The sequence below is a fragment of the Onychostoma macrolepis genome, chromosome 19, assembly GCF_012432095.1.
Source record: "Onychostoma macrolepis isolate SWU-2019 chromosome 19, ASM1243209v1, whole genome shotgun sequence".
In the NCBI taxonomy this organism is placed as follows: domain Eukaryota; kingdom Metazoa; phylum Chordata; class Actinopteri; order Cypriniformes; family Cyprinidae; genus Onychostoma; species Onychostoma macrolepis.
The window spans coordinates 7594512-7616017 of NC_081173.1; the positions used below are offsets into that span (position 1 = coordinate 7594512).

Genomic DNA, 21506 nt, shown 5'->3' on the forward strand with positions numbered 1-21506 from the left:
ATCATGTCACTGCATGAGGGTTTACAGTTGGAAAATGCCCGCGAGAGGAAGTATTTATAACGGGGGTGAATGACATTTGTTTGATGACCCTCAAGGTTTGAGCCAGAGCACCACCATCAAAGCGTTCATATTTCCTTATGAGTTTATTTCAAGTCCCTTACCACATAAGTTTAAGCCTTACAGGCCAAAGGAGGAAGAAGAAACATTTGCACAAGCATATGAGACCCAGGAAAAGGCTGCACTTCAAACGATGGGACTTCATCAATGTTATCTGTAATCGTTTCAGGCTGCCCCTCTGGTTTAATCACTTCCAGAGAGACAAAGACTGAAAGAAAGAAAGTTAAGTTAGTAAAGATTCATTGAAAGACCCTCACAAATCCCATGAATCCAGATGTGATTACGGGTCTCTTAAGATCTCTATAGAGAAACACAATGGAGTAATAGTGAATTGTCAACAAGCATTTATGATTTATTGTCATCACAGCTTCATAATGCTTTAGACTTCCCTAGTTATCAGTAGATCTATAGAGTGCCGATTGTTCTCATAAAAATTTTTGTGTGGCCAGAAAACAATGAACCGGCTGAGTGGCTTGAACAAAATACTTTCAAAAGAAACGTTTGGTCTGCATGTCACAGATAAATGAATACATTAGTCAGGGCTGGACAGGATGTGTGTGTGTGTGTGTGTGTGGACTCACTCTATGTGGTAGAGTTAATCTCTGGGCAGCAGCTATGTTGGGTGGAGATTTGGGATGAAACTGGCTAACACCCGTCCAGCCACACCGGATACCACTAACACTCACACATCACTATAAACACAAACACATTTCATAATCACAAACACAACATCTCAGGATCTAAAACATTAGCTAAATTTGAGGTGCATTTACACAGATGACGATTAAAGACCCCATGAAATCACAAACAGTTTTCTTTATGTTGGTATTTTCTATTACAACACCTCAAACTGCAGAGCAAATTAATGACTTCAATAAATAAATAAATAATGCATGTATGCACCGCAAAATAATATACATATTTGTAATAACTTATCTGCACAGGCTGTATGCAATAACATGACCAGCATAGCCCAATACACAAACAAATGACTGTCAGTGTCAGGTACTGAATCAACATCAAATATGCAATTTTTAAAATATTTACATTTTTATATACATTTTTATGTGTTTTTGTAAATGTACCATATTAGAAGGTTTTCTGTTTAATTTACAGTAGTGAGAAATTAGAGAAATAACTTTTTTTGGACATTTTTAACATACCCAATTTATTAAGAATCAAACTAAAATTTGAAATTTAATTGGATCAAGCTTATGCATTGGAATCAAATCAGGACATTTGCATGGATACCCATCCCTACATGCATACGCCTTGGTTACTACAGTTTTCCAATGCATTCGTCCAAGCCTTATTCATAATCTCAAATAAACATCCAAAAATTCCTTTCCCACATGAAGCATAGTTAAGGAACATACATTATTAACAACATCACTTCACCTAAGAGACTCAACTCTACGTGACACTGTGAGAAAATGTACCAAACCTTGGTTTCCTATTCAAGCTCACTACACTTCAGCGGTATGACAGCATGAATCAACACAGTGATTTCTCAGGCTTAGGTGTAGCAGCCATAGGTCAATAAAGATGCAAACTCTAGAGGACTGTCTGTCACTACTGCAGTTCATAGACAAACTTCTGAGTCAGCTGTGCCACATCTCACATCATTATAAAGGCTGTGAAATGAAAAGGTCTGGCATCACTGTCAGACATCGAGAGAACATTGACAGCATTATGATTCAGACCATTCACGACTGTTGTTGCTCCAATCCAAGCCTCTCACATACCACTGATGCTCTACCACTCAACGAACATCGGCAAAATCTGCCAACTCACATTAACCCCCAGAGAAGCAGATGGGCAGTGTTAGATAATCTGACTCATCCAGGACACAAGAGTTTTGGAGTTCGACTGCCAAAATCTGACATGTCATACTAAGTGACAGAAAGTTATTCAACCGAGCAAACCAGCGAGGACGCGCACACACACACATACAAACTATTTTTATTTTATATCTCTCTCTCACACACACTTATTCTCGCAGATGTTACGGTCTGCCCTCCAACACAATCAAGTAGAATAGTAAAAGTGCTGATTCCTCCGAAATGTGCTGAGAGATGCATGCCAAATAGAAAATTCTGGACACTGTGAACAAGTTTTGACCTTCTGTGAGCTTGATATCACAGAGAACCAGCTGTCCAAATGCATCTTCATGGCACTGATTTGACTCCCAGGGACTGTTCAAGTGTCGTCTGATGCAGTGTTTCCCAAACCTGTTCCTGTAGGTACCACAACTCTACACATTTTCAAACTCTTTCAAATCAAACATACCTGAATCAACTCATCAGCTCACTAGCAGAGACTCTAAGATCTGAAAAGGATGGGTCGGATAAGGGAGACATCCAAAATGTGACTGGCAGGTAAGACAGCAGGGGTGCCTGAAAATCTACCTACCTGCCAAGTTCAAGTCCAACCCTGATCAAACACACCTCTCTGCAATTATCAAGTTTTTCCTAAAGCTCTTAATCAGTGAAACTTTGCAGGATGGTAGATCTCCAGGAACAGGTTTGGGCACACGTGGTGTACAGTTTTAATCAGTCCACCAAGAAGCAAAACTTTGCTTACAAGTTCTTAGGTCACAGTGAGAGATTCTAGGACTATTCTGTTGTTTCCACCTGGTATGAATATGCATTTTTAATGATCCGATAACCATTTACACCTAGTATTAACACGAGTTTCAAATGCATCTCCTTTAGTCAAGATACTCCTGTCACACTCTGCATCACTTTCATGAAAGTGCCCAATGTCACACACACGTACTCCTGAATGAGTAAAACTGTCACACTACTTGTGAAGGAAGCACTTGTAAAAGATCAGGAGGGCAGCTGAGATTTCAATCATAATCCATATTTTTTGTTAAAATGCAAGAAGAAAAAAAATTTGAATCACTTGTTTTGGTCTGCTTTGTTTCAATGGTGAGTGGACAACTGCAAAGTGGAGCTTAAAGGGATGGTTCACCCAAAAATGAAAATTTGATGTTTATTTGCTTACTCCAGGGCATCCAAGATGTAGGTGACTTTGTTTCTTCAGTAGAACACAAACGAAGATTTTTAACTCCGTTGCAGTCTGTCAGTCATATAATTGAAGTCAATGGAACTCATGGCTTTGAGAGAAAAAAAACGGCGGATCGCAGACTTATGAATGCGTTACCGCCACCTATCTCTCAAATGGACCATTGACACTCCTAATTGAGATTGTAGATAGAGTGTCAATGGTCCATTTGCGAGATAGGTGGCGGTAATGGACTTATAAGTCTGCGATCCGCAGCTCCAGCTCAATACTGTGCATCATGAAAATTTTCTTTAGCCTTCTTCCTCCCCAGAACCACCTGTCTAAATCTGCTATGGGGTTCTCCATACTTTACCTTGCTTCACTGCAGTCTGGGACACATTCAGGACAGTTTCCAATACAACTGCAATGTGGTCACATGCATTTCTGACTACCTCCATTTCAGAGATTCGAAACATAAAATGCTTTAATTTTCACCTGTATTTAATGCTTCTGTGATCCATTCACAAAAGAACACACATTAACACCAGATGTGAACTATTAACCTACTATACATAATGCTGAATATAATGCATGATAATGCATTAGAGGAATTGCAAACTGTTAGTCATGATAATGCCAAATAACTGATTTTAAAAATAAAAATAGGGCCTACATTATTTGACTGAATATCATCAGACATGCTAGATACTAGATGCCATTAAACGTATTTTTAAAAAAAGATTAATGTAGTAATATGTAAATGTATGTAATCACTGACAGAGCATGTGTCTAACATAATTCCTAATTGTTTCCAGCTGTGCAGAATAATGAATATTTCTGTTCTGCTGTCACCCTTCTCCTGTGCTTTTGGGACCAAGACCATGCAAAGTCTATTCAAATCCATCCCTGATATAATACCAAAATTTGCATTTTTTTTTTTGTTTTTTTAATGAATAGTATTTTTTTCTGTATATCATATGGATTAAATATAATAAAAAAAACAAACAAAAAAAACAAACATTTTAACCATTCTCTACTTTGACTTTGTTTAAAATATCATGAGTATCAATGTGAAATCAGTATCGAACCACACTGTGACATGAGTATATCATTATACCCCTAGAATATGAGGATGTGAAAATATGAGTAAATGAATGACTAAGCACTTGAATAAATGAGTGAGCGAGTGAGTGAATAAATGAGCATGTGAGAGAGTACGTAATTGAAGGAATGAATGAATAAGCGAGAGTGATCAAGCAAGCGCGTGTGCTGGTGAATGTGTGTGACTGCGTGTGGAGCAGAATATTGATCAGACTGAGGAGGCGGGAGCTTTGTCATGAACAAGTCATTCTGTGCACCACACACTGCAGTGGGCAGAGCTTACAGACCCATCACAGCACACTGAGGGCATGTGACTCAACCCTCTCACAGAGCCTATCAGCCTGCACTGGCCCATTCCCACAAACCTTATTCAGAAATTAATCGACTCACGCTCAGTCAATTCCTTCCTCTCCCGGGCTGAAAAACCTCCACAGATCCGGCCTACAGGATGATACATCCATCATACGCTCACCAATTACACACTCAAGTACCAGCAAGTTCTCAGTTGACACCTGCAGCACCAATGCACAGAAAACACAAACTCTGTGTTCTACAGTGGCTTCACTCTCATCGGTTCATTATGAGGCAGACAGCAAGTCCTGTGTTGGGCCATTAACACTGGACTGTGTTAAAGGCAGCTTGGAGATTAGCGTTTCCTCTCACCTCCCTTTCTGTCAAGCTTAAGAGCAGCCGCTCCCTGCTGGAGAGCTCACCATCGAACCCGCTGACACAAACCCCACCACAAGCCTGTAAACTATTCATGAGCGCTCCATTTTTCATGGACAGAGATGGATGTTTCATGTAGGGCAAGATGGGATTGAAAAGGAAAGAGAGAGAGACATAGAAGTGAATAGCTGAGCAAGAGAATAGAAAGAAATTAGTTATGAATATTCAAGTGGCACTAATAAAGTTATGTCGGAATGATCGCATTTGAGAGATAAACGTAAGCAAATGGCTCCGCAGTGCAGAAACTGGATTTTCCTTTGAGCCTCGAATTCCTGAGTTCTCTGCCAATTAAATAATCATGGTAAAAGCTAATTGGTAATTTTGGGGATAATTTGTTTATTTATAATTTATTCAGTTTGTCATTCCAAAACTTGTATTATGTTAACTTTATTATGGAATACAAAATAAAAATTTCAGAACAATCTTTAGCAGCTCTTTTCTATACAGCAAGTTCACAGTAATTCCAAAATAAATAAATGTACAAGTAGCTGATTGGTTGACTCAAGCCAGCAGTGCAGCCATTTGATCTCTCTTTCCTATCTATGCAAACTTATTTATTCCAGACCTGGGGTGTATTTCCCAAAAGCAACTATGGTCACAAGTTCCGTTGTTACCATTAGAGTTCAATGGAACTAATGACCATAGTTAGCTAACAATGCTTTTGGGAAATGCACCCCTGGTCCGGCTCAGTATTGTGCATCATTCAGAATGTTCTTGAGCCATTCTCCTCCCCAGTACCGCCTGTCTAATTCTGATATGGGGTTCTCCATACTTTACCTTGCAACAGCAGCATGTCTGTAATACTGATTTTGAAATATCTGTCTGCAAACCTTGTACTTTTGAGTTCGTGCCATCAGCAGCATAGCAGATCTAATTCACCAGTACCAATTTTACCTACACTCCATTTTTAATCAATAAATCTTATTACTGTTGTCTATTGCAGAGATCTTCAACCCTGCTCCTGGAAACCCACTGTCCTGCAAAATTGATTTCCAACTTGCTTCAACACACCTTCCTGTGAATTTCAAGTGATCCTGAGGGCCCTGAAGCTGGTTCAGGTGTGTTTGATTAGGTTTGGAGCTAAACTCTGGAGAGCACAGGTCTCGAACGTAGCCTAGCTGCTACATTAAGGGGCAGTAAGTTACAACTTACACACTATTAATTTATATTTATTTAGTAAAATAAGCATTTTTTATTAATTGATTAATATTAATTTATTTATCATTGCACCATTAAACTTAGTTAAACTTATAAACTACATATACATAAGCCTCTGACCATGAGTAATGGTTTGAGGCATTATTTCATAATTATCATATTTCAGTAGAAACTTGTTACGTGAGGCAAATTAAGTTAGAATCAACCTTAATTGGATAAATTGCAATTCATAGGTTTTCCATACAACTTCTGCTCATAAATTTGAAGGCTACTACTGGATAAATTATGGTAAATATCATATTATAAGCTATGCACTACTTCACTAAGAGCTTACAACCTACTACAGTATCTGTGACCAAATTAAGCATACAGTTAGTTACAAACTAGCTAGTAGTTACTAAGCCTCTACTGTGGACTTTACAATTCAAGTAAGAACTTTTGAGTGACTGGTTCAGCCATATCCAGGAGAAGAGTTGAAGATCTTTGATCTGTTGTATGGCTTCAGAAGTCTCAGAATATAGTGCATGAATCACACAAACTACTTTTGCTTTTTTAATTTGGTCCTTTTTGGAGATTGTATAATTTTCCATTTTCAGTCCACAAAAACAACAGCATACATGTATAAATCAACATGAATGCAAGTAAATAATTTAAAACATATTTTCAATACAACTGTCCCTTTAATCATACCAATTCCACACACACATACATTTTACACCCCCATGTTGAGCAGTGCTCTGCTAGACTCCTGAGTTTTTATTTAGTGTTGCTGGCAGTAATGGACTTGAGATGCTGATTAGTTGTAAATGGGCGTGAGGCGAGGTAGAGCGCCGTGCAATCATGCCATGCCTAATGACGCTCCGCAGACCCTTCTTCTCTGCAGGGAGCACTGCCTCAGAACGAATGGGTCTGCTTGCCACGTTTCTAATTGAAAGTAATGATAATTAATATCATCATAATCACAGTTTGTTGTTGAGGATGTTTATGGGCTTTTGTGGCAGAAAAATGAGAAAGCACTTTATAAAATGGCTCTTGTTAACCTTTTAGCTTACTGCAGTCTCATTTAGCATCTGGAGCATCACTTCCATGCTGGCTGTGAGTAGAAAGTAAGATGGCAATTTGTATTCAGTGCCATCTTCTCTCTTTGGGGTGGTGTGACAAAGATAAATCCTGATAAATGTAGGCTGATACGTGCTTTAATGAGCTTGAATTAGAATATGCTATGAAAACATGGAAATGCTTTGGAGAAAAGGACAAAGAGATATCTCTGAACATGCACTCATGAGCTCATGAGGATTGATGGTACGTCAAAACTGCATTTGACAGGCAAATCACCCTCACGTTCCACTTGTAACTGATAGGAAGTGTTACAGAGAGCCAGAACTTCAGAGGCTATGACTGTGACCTCTGTTTAATTTAATTGTCTTTTATAAATGATGAATGGTAGTTTGGATGAAAATTTTATTATGTAATTATTGGTTTTGAAATACTTTGGCCAAACTTAGTTCATTAATGCAAGTCATTAATAATTATTTCCCTGAAAAGTGTGAACACTGTGACTGTATCAAAACACTGCTTTGATTATGAATCCCCGACTAAACCAAACTAAACTGGATTAATTAATAGTATTTGGTCCAGAACCATACGTTTGTCCAACAAATGGACAAGGGGAGTGTTTGTGAAACATAAAACATTCGTTTTCTGAAATTACATTTGCTTCTCATTTTAAACTCCATTTAACATTTTACAATATTTAAATCCATTCCAGATATTTTTTTTGCAGACTGACCCTCATCATTTATGGAAAAGGTCCCACAGAAATCAGTTTAAAAGATGATAGTTGATCCAATTAACATAAATTATTTTAACAGAACCATCAAGAGTGGCCCTGGCAAAGTCCTAAAACAGATGCTCATAAAAGTCAAGCTTAAATAAATGTGGACAATGTGAAGTTTGCAGGCAGCCACGGGGCAACACCTGAGGTGCAATTTCCACCATTTTGCTCAGTGAATGCTTATGACAGTCACAATAAGATCTGAGATTCCCAAATCCAATGGCACGGATAGCTCTCAACACTGACAAGCTTCAGGCAGACACATAAAAAAAAAAAAACACCTCTCCTCTACACTGTCCTCTCTTCAAACCAACCCTGTGCTTATTCAGTTAGTTCAAGTACAATCAGTTCCTTTCAATTGCAAATCAGGCTGGTCCAGCCGTGGACGAGACAAACAGAGCATGTACCAAAAAAAAAAAAAAGCAACTCTTACTGTAGTGAAAGAAAGAGTGGGGAAAAAACAGCTTATAAGAAAAAGGACATATGTAGCTAAATTACAAGGGCCCCGAGGATATGCAAATGAAAAGGACCTCCCACAAGAATTACTTTTTTTTTTCTTATGCAAACCGTGCTGCTCAGATAAGCTCTATGTAAAAGAAACACACAGGGAGGATTGGCCTGTGTGTCAATGCCCCTATTCTGCTGGAGGGTTATAAACTATTCTTCGCAAAGAACGCACTCGATTGACCCACCATTAATAATACTGGAGGATTAATTAACATGACTGCTCTTGATGCTTGTAGGCAACAGTTGAATTCAAACGTCTTTTTAAATGTCCCTTACAAAAAGACAGAAGCACACAGGTCTTACCTTGCTCTGCAGTCAAACGTTTGGTCTTCAAATGGCTGCCCCACATCTGACGCTACTGAGTTAAATGTAGTGTGAAATATAGCGTAATTAATATTACAACTAATTGATTTTTTTTTTCTTTTCTTCATCATTGGTTAGAAACTGTGGACCAAACTTATTCATTTGTTCCCACAGTTTAAATTAACATGGGAACAAATTCTTAATTTCAGCATGTTGCTATGCTGTTACTGATTGGCTTTTAGCGTATTGCTATTCTACATACTTTCTAAGCTTGCCATTGGTCAGGAAAACAAATTGCCTTGCCATAAAGTTATGACATTGGTTGAGTCAATGGGATATTCAAACAAACAGAGCAATGTTTTGATAGCACAGTAGTGTTTACATTTTTCAAGGAAATCCACCTACAACTGGCTTACTTGTAGTTGTCTCTCCATATTAAGCTGGTGTGAAAGTATTCGACCATCAAATCAACAGCTTTTTTAACTGGGTACTTCTGCATACAAAAGACTAACCTGTAACAGAACGCACACAAGTGTGCTGTACTGACCCGATGGTGCACCAAATGTACAATTTGTCCTTAGCTGTGATTTGCACTATACTTTCTCACACTTAATCTTGACTTGGAGTTCTCTGGCCCTGAAGCCTATAAAAGGTTTCATCAGGTACTGTACTTTAAGGTTTTCTTGGCTGTTCTTGTCATTAGTCCTCTCTTTACCCCTCTCTCTTTTCTCTCAGGCCACCCACACTGGTGTCCATCACTCTTCTCTCCAGCTGTGGCCTGCCCATGGCCCATTTGTGTTACTTTGTTTCTTTGTGGCTGAGGTCAGAACACCCCAACCCCCTTCTTCTCTCTCCTTTTCCCTCTCTCTCTTACTCTCTCTCTCTCCAGTAACTCCAACAAAAGCTCAAGCTGGCCTTTGTGCCTGATGCAGGTGTCCAGGGCCATGAAAGGACTCGGGCTCAGATTGGGAGAGCTGAGGGGTCCATTCACCCAAACACCCACCTGTAGGACAATCTGACCCAGATGAGTCACTCTTACAGGCTCAAAATGCTTCCTGACAGACAGCCGGTCCCATTACTTGTGTGGGTGGAATCTGTTCATTAATCTGGCAGAGATAATTCGGTGGTGCTTCTTTTAAATTGAGTGGCTGAAGTTATAAGGTCACAGATGGCAGAGTGGTATTAAAACTTCATCCTTGTTCTGAACAGCATGTCCTGACAGGGCCTAGAATTGAACATAGAACATTTTACTCAATTCACCTGCTATTGGCGAGATACAAAAAGTAAACTTTTGCATCAAGAGAAAAAAATCCATAAAGAAACAAATACATCTCTTCCATGTTAAGTCCTGATGAAATGGAAGTAGCAACACATTTTTTTTTCTTCTGTATTGTGATGTACATCCAAGAGTTTCAAAATAGAAGAAAAAAAAAAACAAACAAACAAAAATGTTGAGCAGTGACTTGGCATCAGGTCAGTGTATCAGTTGTTGATTGGATTTTGAGATGTGGGTGTGGCACTCTAAAATGAATGCAAGCCTTGTGGAGCTTAAATTACCTGATTTTCCTCTTTCAGACAAATACAATTCACTCTAATAAAAAACAAACAAACAACAAAAAAAACTGTGCTATATAGCACTAAAAGTGGTTCTTGGCTCGTAATCATAGGGGAACCACTTTTGGTGCTATATAGCACCATATCTTTAAAGGTGCTATAAAGCACCTTTGTCAAATGGTGCCATGTAGAATCATGAGAGGTGCTATATTGCATTGTATTTCTTCAACAAAAATGGTGCTGAACAGCACCAACAATGGTTCTTTGGCTCGTAAAGAACCTTTAAAGGGGATTTGTATGGCAGTGGTGCTATATAGCACCTTAACCACCCCAAAGAACCACTGAAGAACCATACAAGAGCTTAACAGGTTCTGTATATGGTAGCAGTGCTATATAGCCCCTCAGTCATGCCAAAGAACCGGTGAAGAACCAAGATTTGGTGCTATACAACTGCACCATTTTTTTTTTTTTTTTTTTTTGAGTGCTGGATTTATATTAAAAATTGTCCTGGATTGTCCAAGCTTTATAATGGCATTGAATGGTGGTCGAGATTTTGAAGCAAAATAAAGTGCATCCATCCATCCATCATAAAAAGTGCTCCACACAGCTCCGGGGAGATAATAAAGCACTTCCGCGTTCATGTAAGGAAAGTATGCACATTCATGAGAGAGTGGCATTCCGGCCGGATGACATAGGCGTAGCGTAAACTCTCGTGAATGTGCGTACAACAGTTAGTGGAAGCTAGAGATTATGTTTTAGAAAGTTTTAAATATGGATATTTTTCTTACACAAATGCATTGATTCACTTCAGAAGGTCTCTATTAACCTCAAGGAATCGTGTGGAGTACTTTTTATGATGGATGGACGCACTTTATTTGCTTCAAAATCTTGACAACCATTCACTGCCATTATAAACTTGGAAGAGCCAGGACATTTTTTAATATAACCCTGATTGTATTCGTCTGAAAGAAGAAAGTTATATTAGTTAAGAAGAACCCCTGCCATTATTACATATTAAACATTAAATATACTATACTAGACTGGCTGTGATTGCCACATCATGCTGCATTTTCACTTTCAACATGTACAGATACATTACTTGACATTACTAAAAATTTGTTGCGTTGTGCCTGGTTAAGACACAGTGTGTTTATGTCTTTAGACAATAACCCCCTCTGTTATTTGTGTAGTTCTGCAATTATTCAGAAAATTTACAGAATGTCAGCTGAGTCATAAGTGATTTTCTTCATAAAAGGCGTGATCAACTGTTTCTAGGAGACTGCACTAGCAAGCTGTGTATTCCCAGAGGATCTAACAATAGAGATATGACTGCCACTCCTTCCCTCTTTACTGCTTACATATCAAAACTATTCTGCACATTAGCTATATTTGTAGATAATGGTGATTTATGTTTCCCAAGTCCCATCAATAATATACTCAGTAAATTAACTTTTGTGAAGGATTAAAGCAACCATAACAAGCCCTATTTTTCTGATAAATATATTGTAACAGCATGGCTATACGAGTGCATGTAATGCATGTCTCACATATTGCACTATAGAGACCTTTTTTTTTTCTTTTTTGCAGTGCAACCTTAGCTCATGATTGCAAATGTTTACATTTCATTTACCTGATGCAATTATCCAAGGTGAGTGTATTTCCAGAGGGGATTTGCTTACTTAAGGTGTCCAATTATCATACACTGCGACTGGGTCCCCTGTGCTAGGGGGTTGAGTTGTAAAAACCCAGCATGTTTGTGATCTTGACTGGTCTCAGTAGAGCGCAGGGGCCGAGTAAAGGGGGAGGGGTAACACTACTTTAATGAAAGAAGCCAAGAGAGTTCAGTCTCAGCACTGCATCATTGCAACTTTGACCTTCTTGCACACCAGAAAAACTCATCTTGTTTTTGCATTTCTGTGGGAAAGTGACTTTAAATAGTAACAAACAAACACCCCCTACCATCTCAGCTTTATACCCTCTGATTGCAGTCTACAGGAGTTGAGCTGTATTCAAAGAAAGCCTTATCGTTCTCGAACCTAAACATTGAACGTATCTCAAAGCAACAGTTTGCCAGTTTTTTTCAAAATTAAAATGTATTGTCTAATTACAGACAGCCACCAATAGTGATGACATATTTCCCTACAAAAAAAGTTGTGCTTCAAGGAGAGTCTGATTTATGCCACAATTTATTTCAATTTAATCTTTTAACATGAATATAGATTTTATGCTTAGCTCATAAATCAATCTTGATTCAGTCACTGTAATTCGCCCTGCTCCCGGTCAGCGAACATCAACCTGAATTAGCCAGTCTGCTCAGCCTCACCGCACAATTAGTTCTATCAAGAGTGAAAGCTTTAATCAATGGCTGGCTTGTCCTTCACTGAGCCCTGTGGCTATAGCTACCGTGAACACACACAAGCAGTAACACCACTCTTAAGCTTTGGCTTACCAGGTCTGTGCAGTGTCACGGTGGCAACTTTTGATAAGACAAAAAAACTAAGAGGTGAAGGCACAAGGTGCTGCAACCAGAATGCTGGTAGTAAACTCCTCTGGGTGTGACTATGTGTGTGCGTGTGTAGCTGTTTCTGTCGCAGCGGTACCTGGGAGGCCCAAAGCAGTCTGTCTCATTGATTCAGTTGGGTTTAAATGTCACTCACAACAGAGTCTGGGCAGCCCTAGAGACCACAGCAAACTACAAGCAACAAAATGGGAGAAAATGACATTGGTGTTCCTCGAAAACAACTGTTCTCTCTGCTGTGACAAAGGTGGTGGGCAGAAAACAAGGGAATTTTCTGCACGGCTTAAAAATTATTCAATCAATCTCATGTGTTTCTTTTTACATTTTCATATATTTGAGTCTTGAATAGTCTTCTCAGAAATTGTGCTATCTAGTAGGCATTATACTGTATCTTTGCTGTTAACAAAAATGTGCCTAAGGGTTAAGGGATTTTAAAAAGAGAGGATTACTTTGAAGTAAGTGTTTTCTTGAAACATTTTAATGGTTTACCCAAGCCATAACAGAGTTCTTTCTAAAAGACAGCCATATAAAATCCTCCCACTCAAATACATTCCCATGAGAATTAAAATGAAGACATCACAGCTGACTGGGCCAATACTCAATTTAGAAGTCTAATGTTATCTTTCATGCCTTTTAATTAACAGCCCCCTTTACCAGCCAGAAAACCACTGAAATTTTCAAACATTTGTTTATATTTCATAACCAAGTCATTATAATTATCATTTGACATTTTTACTTTTTATGTAAATGTAATGTTGACAGTTACCTCAAGGGCATTCGAGACTCGTCTTCTCCAAATACTGAAACAATTTTATTTTTTTCCCCCACACGTCAGTTGTCCTCATTGTGGTTGTATTGGATATTTCCTTTTCTATGTGCTGGGCTTACAGCACATTAACTTGTTCCGAGACATACCGAAATGCATGAAAGGCATTTCTAATCTAACTCTTCATATCCATGATGAACACAATCAATAAATAGCTAATTAAATTTGTAAAGAATGCTCATATGGTGCACGATTACACAAAATAATAAAATACCTCACGATAAGGGATTTTACCTCTGGAGTAACTAAATGCAAGTTGATTGACAGCTGGCAGCGAGTATCAGCTTTTAAGGTCATCCGGTACATTTATGCAATAAAAAAAAAAAAAAAAAAAAAAAGATGAGTTATTTCAAACCACAGAGTACATTTTGACAAAACATTGTCTTCAACAACACTGTCTGTTGCCAGTTGTTGAACACATTGGATGATGTGTTGCAGGGTTACTACAGCAGAATGGCACTTGTTTACAACTATGTATAGTACTCACATGCAATAACTAGCGGTGAAATTTCTTTGATGTGAAACCGTATACTAGTTCCCTATTTGGAATCTCCATTATCATGGCTGAATGCCATGTGAAGTCCAGGATGATTGATGCTTCTTTAAAGTGATGCAGTAAAAACTCTTTCCTCATGATGTCACCACCTGTCAGAATGACAACAGACCCAAACCCAAGTTAAACACTCCACGGTCCAAAAAAAAAAAATATATATATATATATATTCAAGACCAAATCCCATCCCAGTCCTAACAGATAAAAATCACTTACGTTTTCCAAGCGCTTCTTGCAGGGCAAACCAGGATTCCTGAAGCTATCAATACATTTTAATAAAATCCTATACAGTTAGGAACTTATCAAGAAATGCAAAATTGCAGCTGCTGCAAGAACAGGAAGTGCTTATGTTTCACTTTTCCTCTGTCTGTTTTCTCTCCCTGTATCTGGTGTCACTTCCAGATAAAAATGAACAGAACTACTCATGTAATTATGTTCCCCCTACAATTTATTATTGATCAAACATGCCGGTGTGCTGCCAATACCATTAAATGTGCTCCATTTGAATTTGGAAGGCTAAACGCAATGCAATGTGATACATGATACATGTAAAACACCAGGCTGAAATTAAATTATTCATCTTTTATGTATTGATCCACAATGATCCCCGTTCATGCAATTCATGGGCAAGTTGAGGCTTTGATTATCAGGATTTGTACAACAAATCTACAGCATGAATCACATTTCTCATATTACTAGTATGGACGACAACGCTAAACCACAGACATGTTCTATCCACAACATGTTAAGACAACACTGACGCCTTCTACGAGTAATAATTAAAAATGAGATCTTAGATGATTCCTAAAATGGTCTATTACTACTACTGGTTAAACACAAGCTCTCAGGCCTGTGATCACAAACTAAAGGCATCTATGCACCTAAACAAACAAACACTTTATAATATACACATTTAGGCATCATCATAACCTTAGAAAGGAAGCAGTTGAGTTGCAGGCTAACATCTTGGATCATGCACACACAGACGGTAAATGGTACAGATAAATGCCAGGTTTTTCTTCATGCGTCATGTTTTTGTTCCCATGCAAGGGTTATTCCACAATCACCCATGATGACGAAAAATGTGAATAATCCGTTTTTTGTGACAAACTTGTTTTTGTGAATCACTTACGCAGTCCTCAAAGATTCCTGTCATTGTTTCAAGATATGATTGTGACTCATTTCTAGAGATTCATTTCACTTTTGTCCAATTACCAGAAGTGTGCTAGTGTAATATACCTTAAGTCTAACGCACACTACAAGACTCAACTTCGTAGTTTATGCATTTTTTTCAATCTTTGACTAAGAACCCCTCAAATTGTGTAAACCGATGATTTTAAAGTATGTACTTGTTAGACAGGCTCCAAGCAGGAGTTACTTAAAACTAAAACATACGAATATTTCCATTACTTACATGAAATAAACATTAACTGAAATAAAATACAAAAAGTTTTATTTCTGCTAATTGCAAAGGAAATATTTCTAATTTTACTTGAACTTGTTGTACTAAAATAACTAAAACTGAAATAAAAATATATAAAACTATACAGACATATAAAAAAAGATTAAAAAGTTACTAAAACTTCAAATAAAACTAAAATGAAAACAGGAAATATTAAAACAATAACTGATTCAAAATATTAATAAAAACTATAATAGTACCTCAATGATACTAAAATAACACTAGCTCAAAGTAGTCACAGAAATGCCTTTGGAAATCAGTATTAGTTGTTCAAAGTACACACAAATATGACAGAAAACAAATAACTGTGAGCCTTTAAAATGTGTGCATGTCAACATACTCTATTTTGGAGTGTTTGCTTGGCATTATTTGTTAAATGTTCTCCTGAAAAACCTTCAACCAAGAGTTAACCGATATACATATAGAAGTACAAAATCAGGAAATAGAGTCAAAAATGTCAACTAATTAACGAGCAACTGTCTGGGAAAATGATAATGTTATTTAGTGTTTAATTTAGTAGCTACAATACAGTTGACAATACTGGAGTTTTACTAGTAATATTATACAGTACTATGTCAGGTAAATGTCACTCAATTCTAAAATATTTCGTAACAATTAGTCCAAACGGTTTAAATATGAAAACAGGCCTACTGTTGAGAAAATAAATAGACCGCGTGCTTCTTTTCCCTCCACGACGAAGACAAATATTTCTAGAGAGCAGAGGAGTATCTAACAAGGGACGCTTAAAAACTGCTTAAAAACAAAATCTGCATCTGTCAACCGTCTCGAATCCCTCGGAGCTGGAAAATATTTGACCTCTCTTCCCTCTTCATACCGAATCCATGCAGACTGAACTGCCCATTCTTTTATTCAGTAACTTTGAAGTATTGTTCGTTTCAGCGTCCCTGCACGCAGGGTGTTTTTGCGACGCTCCCTAAAGGCCGTAGTCCTTTTAAAGTTACCGCTGAGCGTGCTGTCGGGTGTGATAGGCTGCTTAAAGAAAGAAGCTTCGCCTTGTGTTCAGAGTCAGATGAGCCCGTGGTGCTGCTGGAGAGTTCACTCACCGTCTGCTAGCTCCAGCCAAAACGGACCACGAACCCTTTTCCTTTTTTTACATTTTATTTATTTCATCCTATCCTCTGATAAGCCTTTTCAAAACAAGATGTAACTCACCACCGAACATTTACATCCTCACTTGAATAAATCTACATGTTTTAAAGAGCCGGGATGAATATCACTGATGGAAGTTATTGTGACGAATGGTTTTAACTACGGTATGCCGATGTGATTGTTTATTTTGCCCTTTACCCTTGGCGGTGGATCCCTAATTTTGGGATTATCGGTAATTCCACGATTCTGCAAGGAATCCTCAGCGTTCGAAGAGGGAATTCTGCCCAGCCAAGCAAACTACAGGGGATTTAAATCGCATTGCTCCGGGAAAAGAAGAGAAGCAGGAAGAAAATTCATGTGGCGATTCTCTTCTTAACAATAAATCATTTTGGATTGCAGAATGAGCAAGGAAAGACCTAAGAGGAATATCATTCAGAAGAAATATGTAAGTATTGATCTATTGTATGCGGTTGACCTTAAGTTTGTTCGATGGTCTCGCGCTTATGTCGATGTTAAATGCGTAAACTTTGATCACGGATGGCTCTTGCTGTATTTAGTCTGGATTTGCAAACAAGGCGCAAATGCACCGCACTATGTTCACAGCACTTAAATATATTTCAAGGTTTTTCTCTGTAGTTGCTCAAACGTAGATTTTCCTCGCTTTTGCCCTGGTATCCTCATTGGGAACGCTTATGTTTTGCACGACAGATGTTAGCTTACACAACTCGTTTGTAAACCTGGACGTGTTTTGTTTTGTTAGTACTCAAACTCCAGCGTTAAAGCGTAATTGTGATCAGAATGGCTTTGTTTGCTCTTCATTGCTTTCCGTCTCAAAGCCGCGAGGACAACCGTATCGCCCTCTTTTATTCCTGGATATGTTTTCCCGACCTGAATTCTGCAGGAATACGGGTCATAAATGCAACTATCCCAACTCCCCTGGCGTCTTTGATTTGTTTATCTCGGATGTAACTCGTTCTTCTTCAAGTGTAAGCAATGGGCTCTTTAATGTTTTCAAAGTAACAGTGTAAGGAAAGCATTTCCTCTGCCCTTGACGACTGAGAAGGCTCCAAATTGGTGGCAGATGTAAAGTTAATTTATTTAAGATTTAGAAGAGTGGATTGTCCTCACAGTCTGTACAATTTTAAGTGCAATACCCGACTCGAAAACACAAGCTTGTGCAGCAGCCAGTATTATGGGCATTACTGTGCCTGAAACTCTTTTTTTTCTTCTTCTTTTCTTCCGTTTGCGTTTTCTCAGAGAGTTTCTGCACGTTTTATTGTTTAAGCAGATTGAAACCTTGAATGTTAACCGATCGTAATATTACACAACTGATTAGATTAAACGCATGGGATGTCGTTTGTAGTGCAATATATCCAGTCGCATTGCAGAGGTTCGCGTTTAAAGGAAAGCGACCATTTTACCGTCTCTCCAGTAGCCTACAACGGGTTAGTGAACCGGCGAACTTGTCGTGGTATATTGGAGAACTGGGCTACATAGGGCTTGAACTTTCTGGCCGGTGATTTACTCTCCTCAGGAGCGGAATTAAGCAAGACTACCATAACAAAAGCCCGAGTCTCCTCAGAGACAGCCGAACAAACCTCGTATCATTTAACCCTCACAGAACTGACTGACTCTTAACCCGAGTTTTCCAGGCGCTTTACCTGTAGTTGAAGAGGAGTTTTTCCTGTGTCGTAGTTTACGGGGACTGTTGTTACATCTTTCATTGCTCCTGTCCTTACTTTATTTTCCTGTCAAACCAAGCCAGTGCCGAGAAATAAATTACCGCCGGCGCGTGAAAGGGTTATAGCTCGTGCAACCAATTTTGTCTGCCGCGTGAACTAGCTAGTCACGTGCAGTCATATTTAACTTTCCCCAAGAACAACATTTTTTGAGTGGGATTGCTACCTGGGAGTTATCTTTCCGCTTTACATGTATGTCTTCGTGATGATTTTAGTTCAGCAACAGGTTAAAATGATCGAAACAAACATTGGGAGGGTATAAGGTTAGGATGACGCACCACGGGGGCAGTTTCCACGCAAATTATCGGCAAAGCTCCAGCTCCATGACATCTTATCGCTTTCCATAAAGGTGATGGAAATTGTCTAACTTTGTGTACTTTTGTCAACAGTACATTCAACGTCTCATATTGTTACAGCAGCCCACAAAAGTGTGACGCAATTACTTTTGTTGATTGACAAGGGAAATGAAAGTGATGACAAAAGCAGTCCATCACACCACGTGGTGACTTTAGAAGAATGATTCAGTTAAAAATAAAACATAGTACTACTATCAGTTTAAAACACCTTCCTAAAAAACATAAACTTGTCAAAAGATTGTCAGGATAAGCTTTGGATGCATTAGAGAAATGTAGGTGATCATATATTGGTTCCCTGGTTTGTTGTCAATTATTTTTTTTAATAATATGTTTATACAGGAAGCCCAATGTCATTGAGACCTAGAAGTGTCTCGGAAGGGAATAAAATATAAAGTAATAAAAAAATAGTATGTATTTCTGCTTAAGCTTTGTTCAACATTTGAGTTGTTCCATATATGTGAATATTAGTGATTTGTACTAAATGTAAATTCATCAAAAAAGTATATGAAGACTGTATATGTGTTTAGGTCTATTTCTCCATTTTTAAATGTGGTCAGTTAATAGAATAACCTATTTAGTGTTCATTTGATCTGTGTTTGGTTACATGTCTGATAGGGATCTGCTCCGTCTCTTACTGACCACATGTTAGTACGGTTAGGGTCATGATCCTCTGTGTAGGGTGTGTGGAACGGACCTGCACCATTCAGAACATGGCTGTTCGTGTCACATCTGTGCAGAGCTGGCAGCTGTGCTAAAATCTGGTCAGGCAAACAACAAAAACAACCTGAAGGATCTGTCCCCGGGGCCTGCACAACTCTTGGCCCCTTGGATTCAGCCTCCCCTTAATTAGCGTAAGACAATTATACATGCTTGGCTTAACCATATCCCCTGGAACATGAGTGCAAGGGATTTTTTTTTTTTTTTTTTTATTACCCCATTTTCCTTCACATGTGCTGTGAATATTATTAAAATTCATTTAGTGGAAAACGAGAGAGGGAGAAAAAAAATATGATAATAGATGTTAATAAGAGCAAACAAGGAAATGCAATTAGACCGTCCCTGATTGATAGACGTGTGTGAAAAGCAGAAGGGGGGCAAGTAGGCACTTCTGCTTTCAGACAAGCTCCTTTAATGGCTTCTCTCAACCTGACACTCTCTGAAGCAACTTCTCTGTATAATTATTTTTGAGTGCTGTTTTTAGAGTGAAGAGTTATGGCGGTTTTGATTTTGGACTTTGGCTAATGAATGCAGCCGGAGCTTGCGTTTGTGTTCTTGTTCTGTTGAAGTGAACATGGCACATGGTGCGGGGGGAACGGGGGGTTACCCATGGCTATTCTTCCTCTCTCGTTCTCCCTATCCCTCTCTCTCTCTCTCTGCAGGCCCAGCTGGGGTCAGGCCCTGATTCATAGACGTGTGGTGAGATAGGCACAGCTGCTGTAGGGGCCTTTACAAATGTAAAGAAGCTGTCAGTGTTTGTTTCATCAGGCGTACAACTGATGAGGGCCAAGTTGAAAAATCCACTGCAGTGTGTGGTGCACAAAAAAGCTGGAAACAAAAATAGAGCGCAGGGCCAAGGCTCACCGAGCCCTCCCTCTGACCCCTTCCCCCGCTCTGAGTCCTCCAGCTTTACAATGTAAATGCAGGCACCTCGTCCATTTGTGAGAAGGCAGCGAGGCCCTGCGTGTGTGCGTGTGAGAGATTGTATGTTTGTGTTTGAGCGCCTGCCGCTAGCGCCACTGCGCTTCATTTAACCCTGTGTTTTAATGCAAATGGGTTTTCTTCTCCCCCCCCCCCCTGAATTTTCCAAGGATGTGACATGGCTAAAATTCATGGATCATACCTCAGGAGGCTAGCTGTTATAAAAGGGCTGAGTTAATTTTGTGAGTTTGTTAGTAAAGGGTCACAAACTAGTCTGTTCTAGATATAACACTCTCTTAATATTCTAAAATGTTCTGTTGATTAGATTAATTTTTTACAGAATCTGAATATAGAGTTTACGTAATTGATTCTGTTATTTTCCTGTTTATTGCTGTCATGCAATCTGAATTGTATGAAGCACTATAATGTGGAATTGGCTGATGTCATCATAGAAACAGAATAATATAAATGCTGCTATGATGAAAACATGCCTTTTTATTTCTGATAGATATAAGCACACAAGACAAGTAATTTAATTAAACAAGTTAGTTGCAAAGGATATAATCAGAAACGTCAGAGGAAAGCAATAGCATATTCGATTGATACTAGGAGAATGAATAAACAAACTCCTACCTATTTTTAATGTTCGTTAATTCGTAATTGTAATGCACATTAATGCGCATCCATTTGTGTAAATGTGTGTATGCAGTTCTTTAGGGTTGCATTTTGTTCACATTGTTGACAGGACATTTAAAAAATGTTTTACAAAACTGCATTTCAGCAACGACTGTGCAAATCTGTGGCTCTAAAATGCCAGGTCACTTAGGTAAAGCTGGCATGAGTGGCTGTTTATTAATTCTATAGTTATTCTTTTAAATTTTCACAAGGAAATTTTCTTGCCATAGTCCTCTGATACGATGCTTCACCTCACGACATCGTTACGAGAATCTGGCCTGGTGCAGTAACAGATAAGTGTTGCCTTTCTCCTTTATGGC

General features: G+C 38.6%; 1 protein-coding gene and 1 long non-coding RNA gene across 2 annotated transcripts in view; one reads left to right on the forward strand and one right to left on the reverse strand.

Moving 5' to 3' along the window:
- Positions 1-190: 190 nt before the first annotated feature.
- LOC131526151 (uncharacterized) lies at positions 191-18944 on the reverse strand. Its single transcript, XR_009267389.1, has 3 exons — positions 18440-18944; positions 699-809; positions 191-325 (listed from the first exon to the last, which is right to left on the reverse strand). It is a non-coding gene; the product is annotated as an uncharacterized LOC131526151 (long non-coding RNA).
- The window catches only part of jarid2b (jumonji and AT-rich interaction domain containing 2b), a 114709-nt gene continuing 109599 nt past the window's right edge, over positions 16397-21506 (forward strand). Inside the window, exon 1 of the mRNA XM_058754271.1 lies at positions 16397-17223. Coding sequence (XP_058610254.1) covers positions 17179-17223 — 45 coding nt within the window. The 5' untranslated portion in view covers positions 16397-17178. The remainder of the gene's footprint in view (positions 17224-21506) is intronic.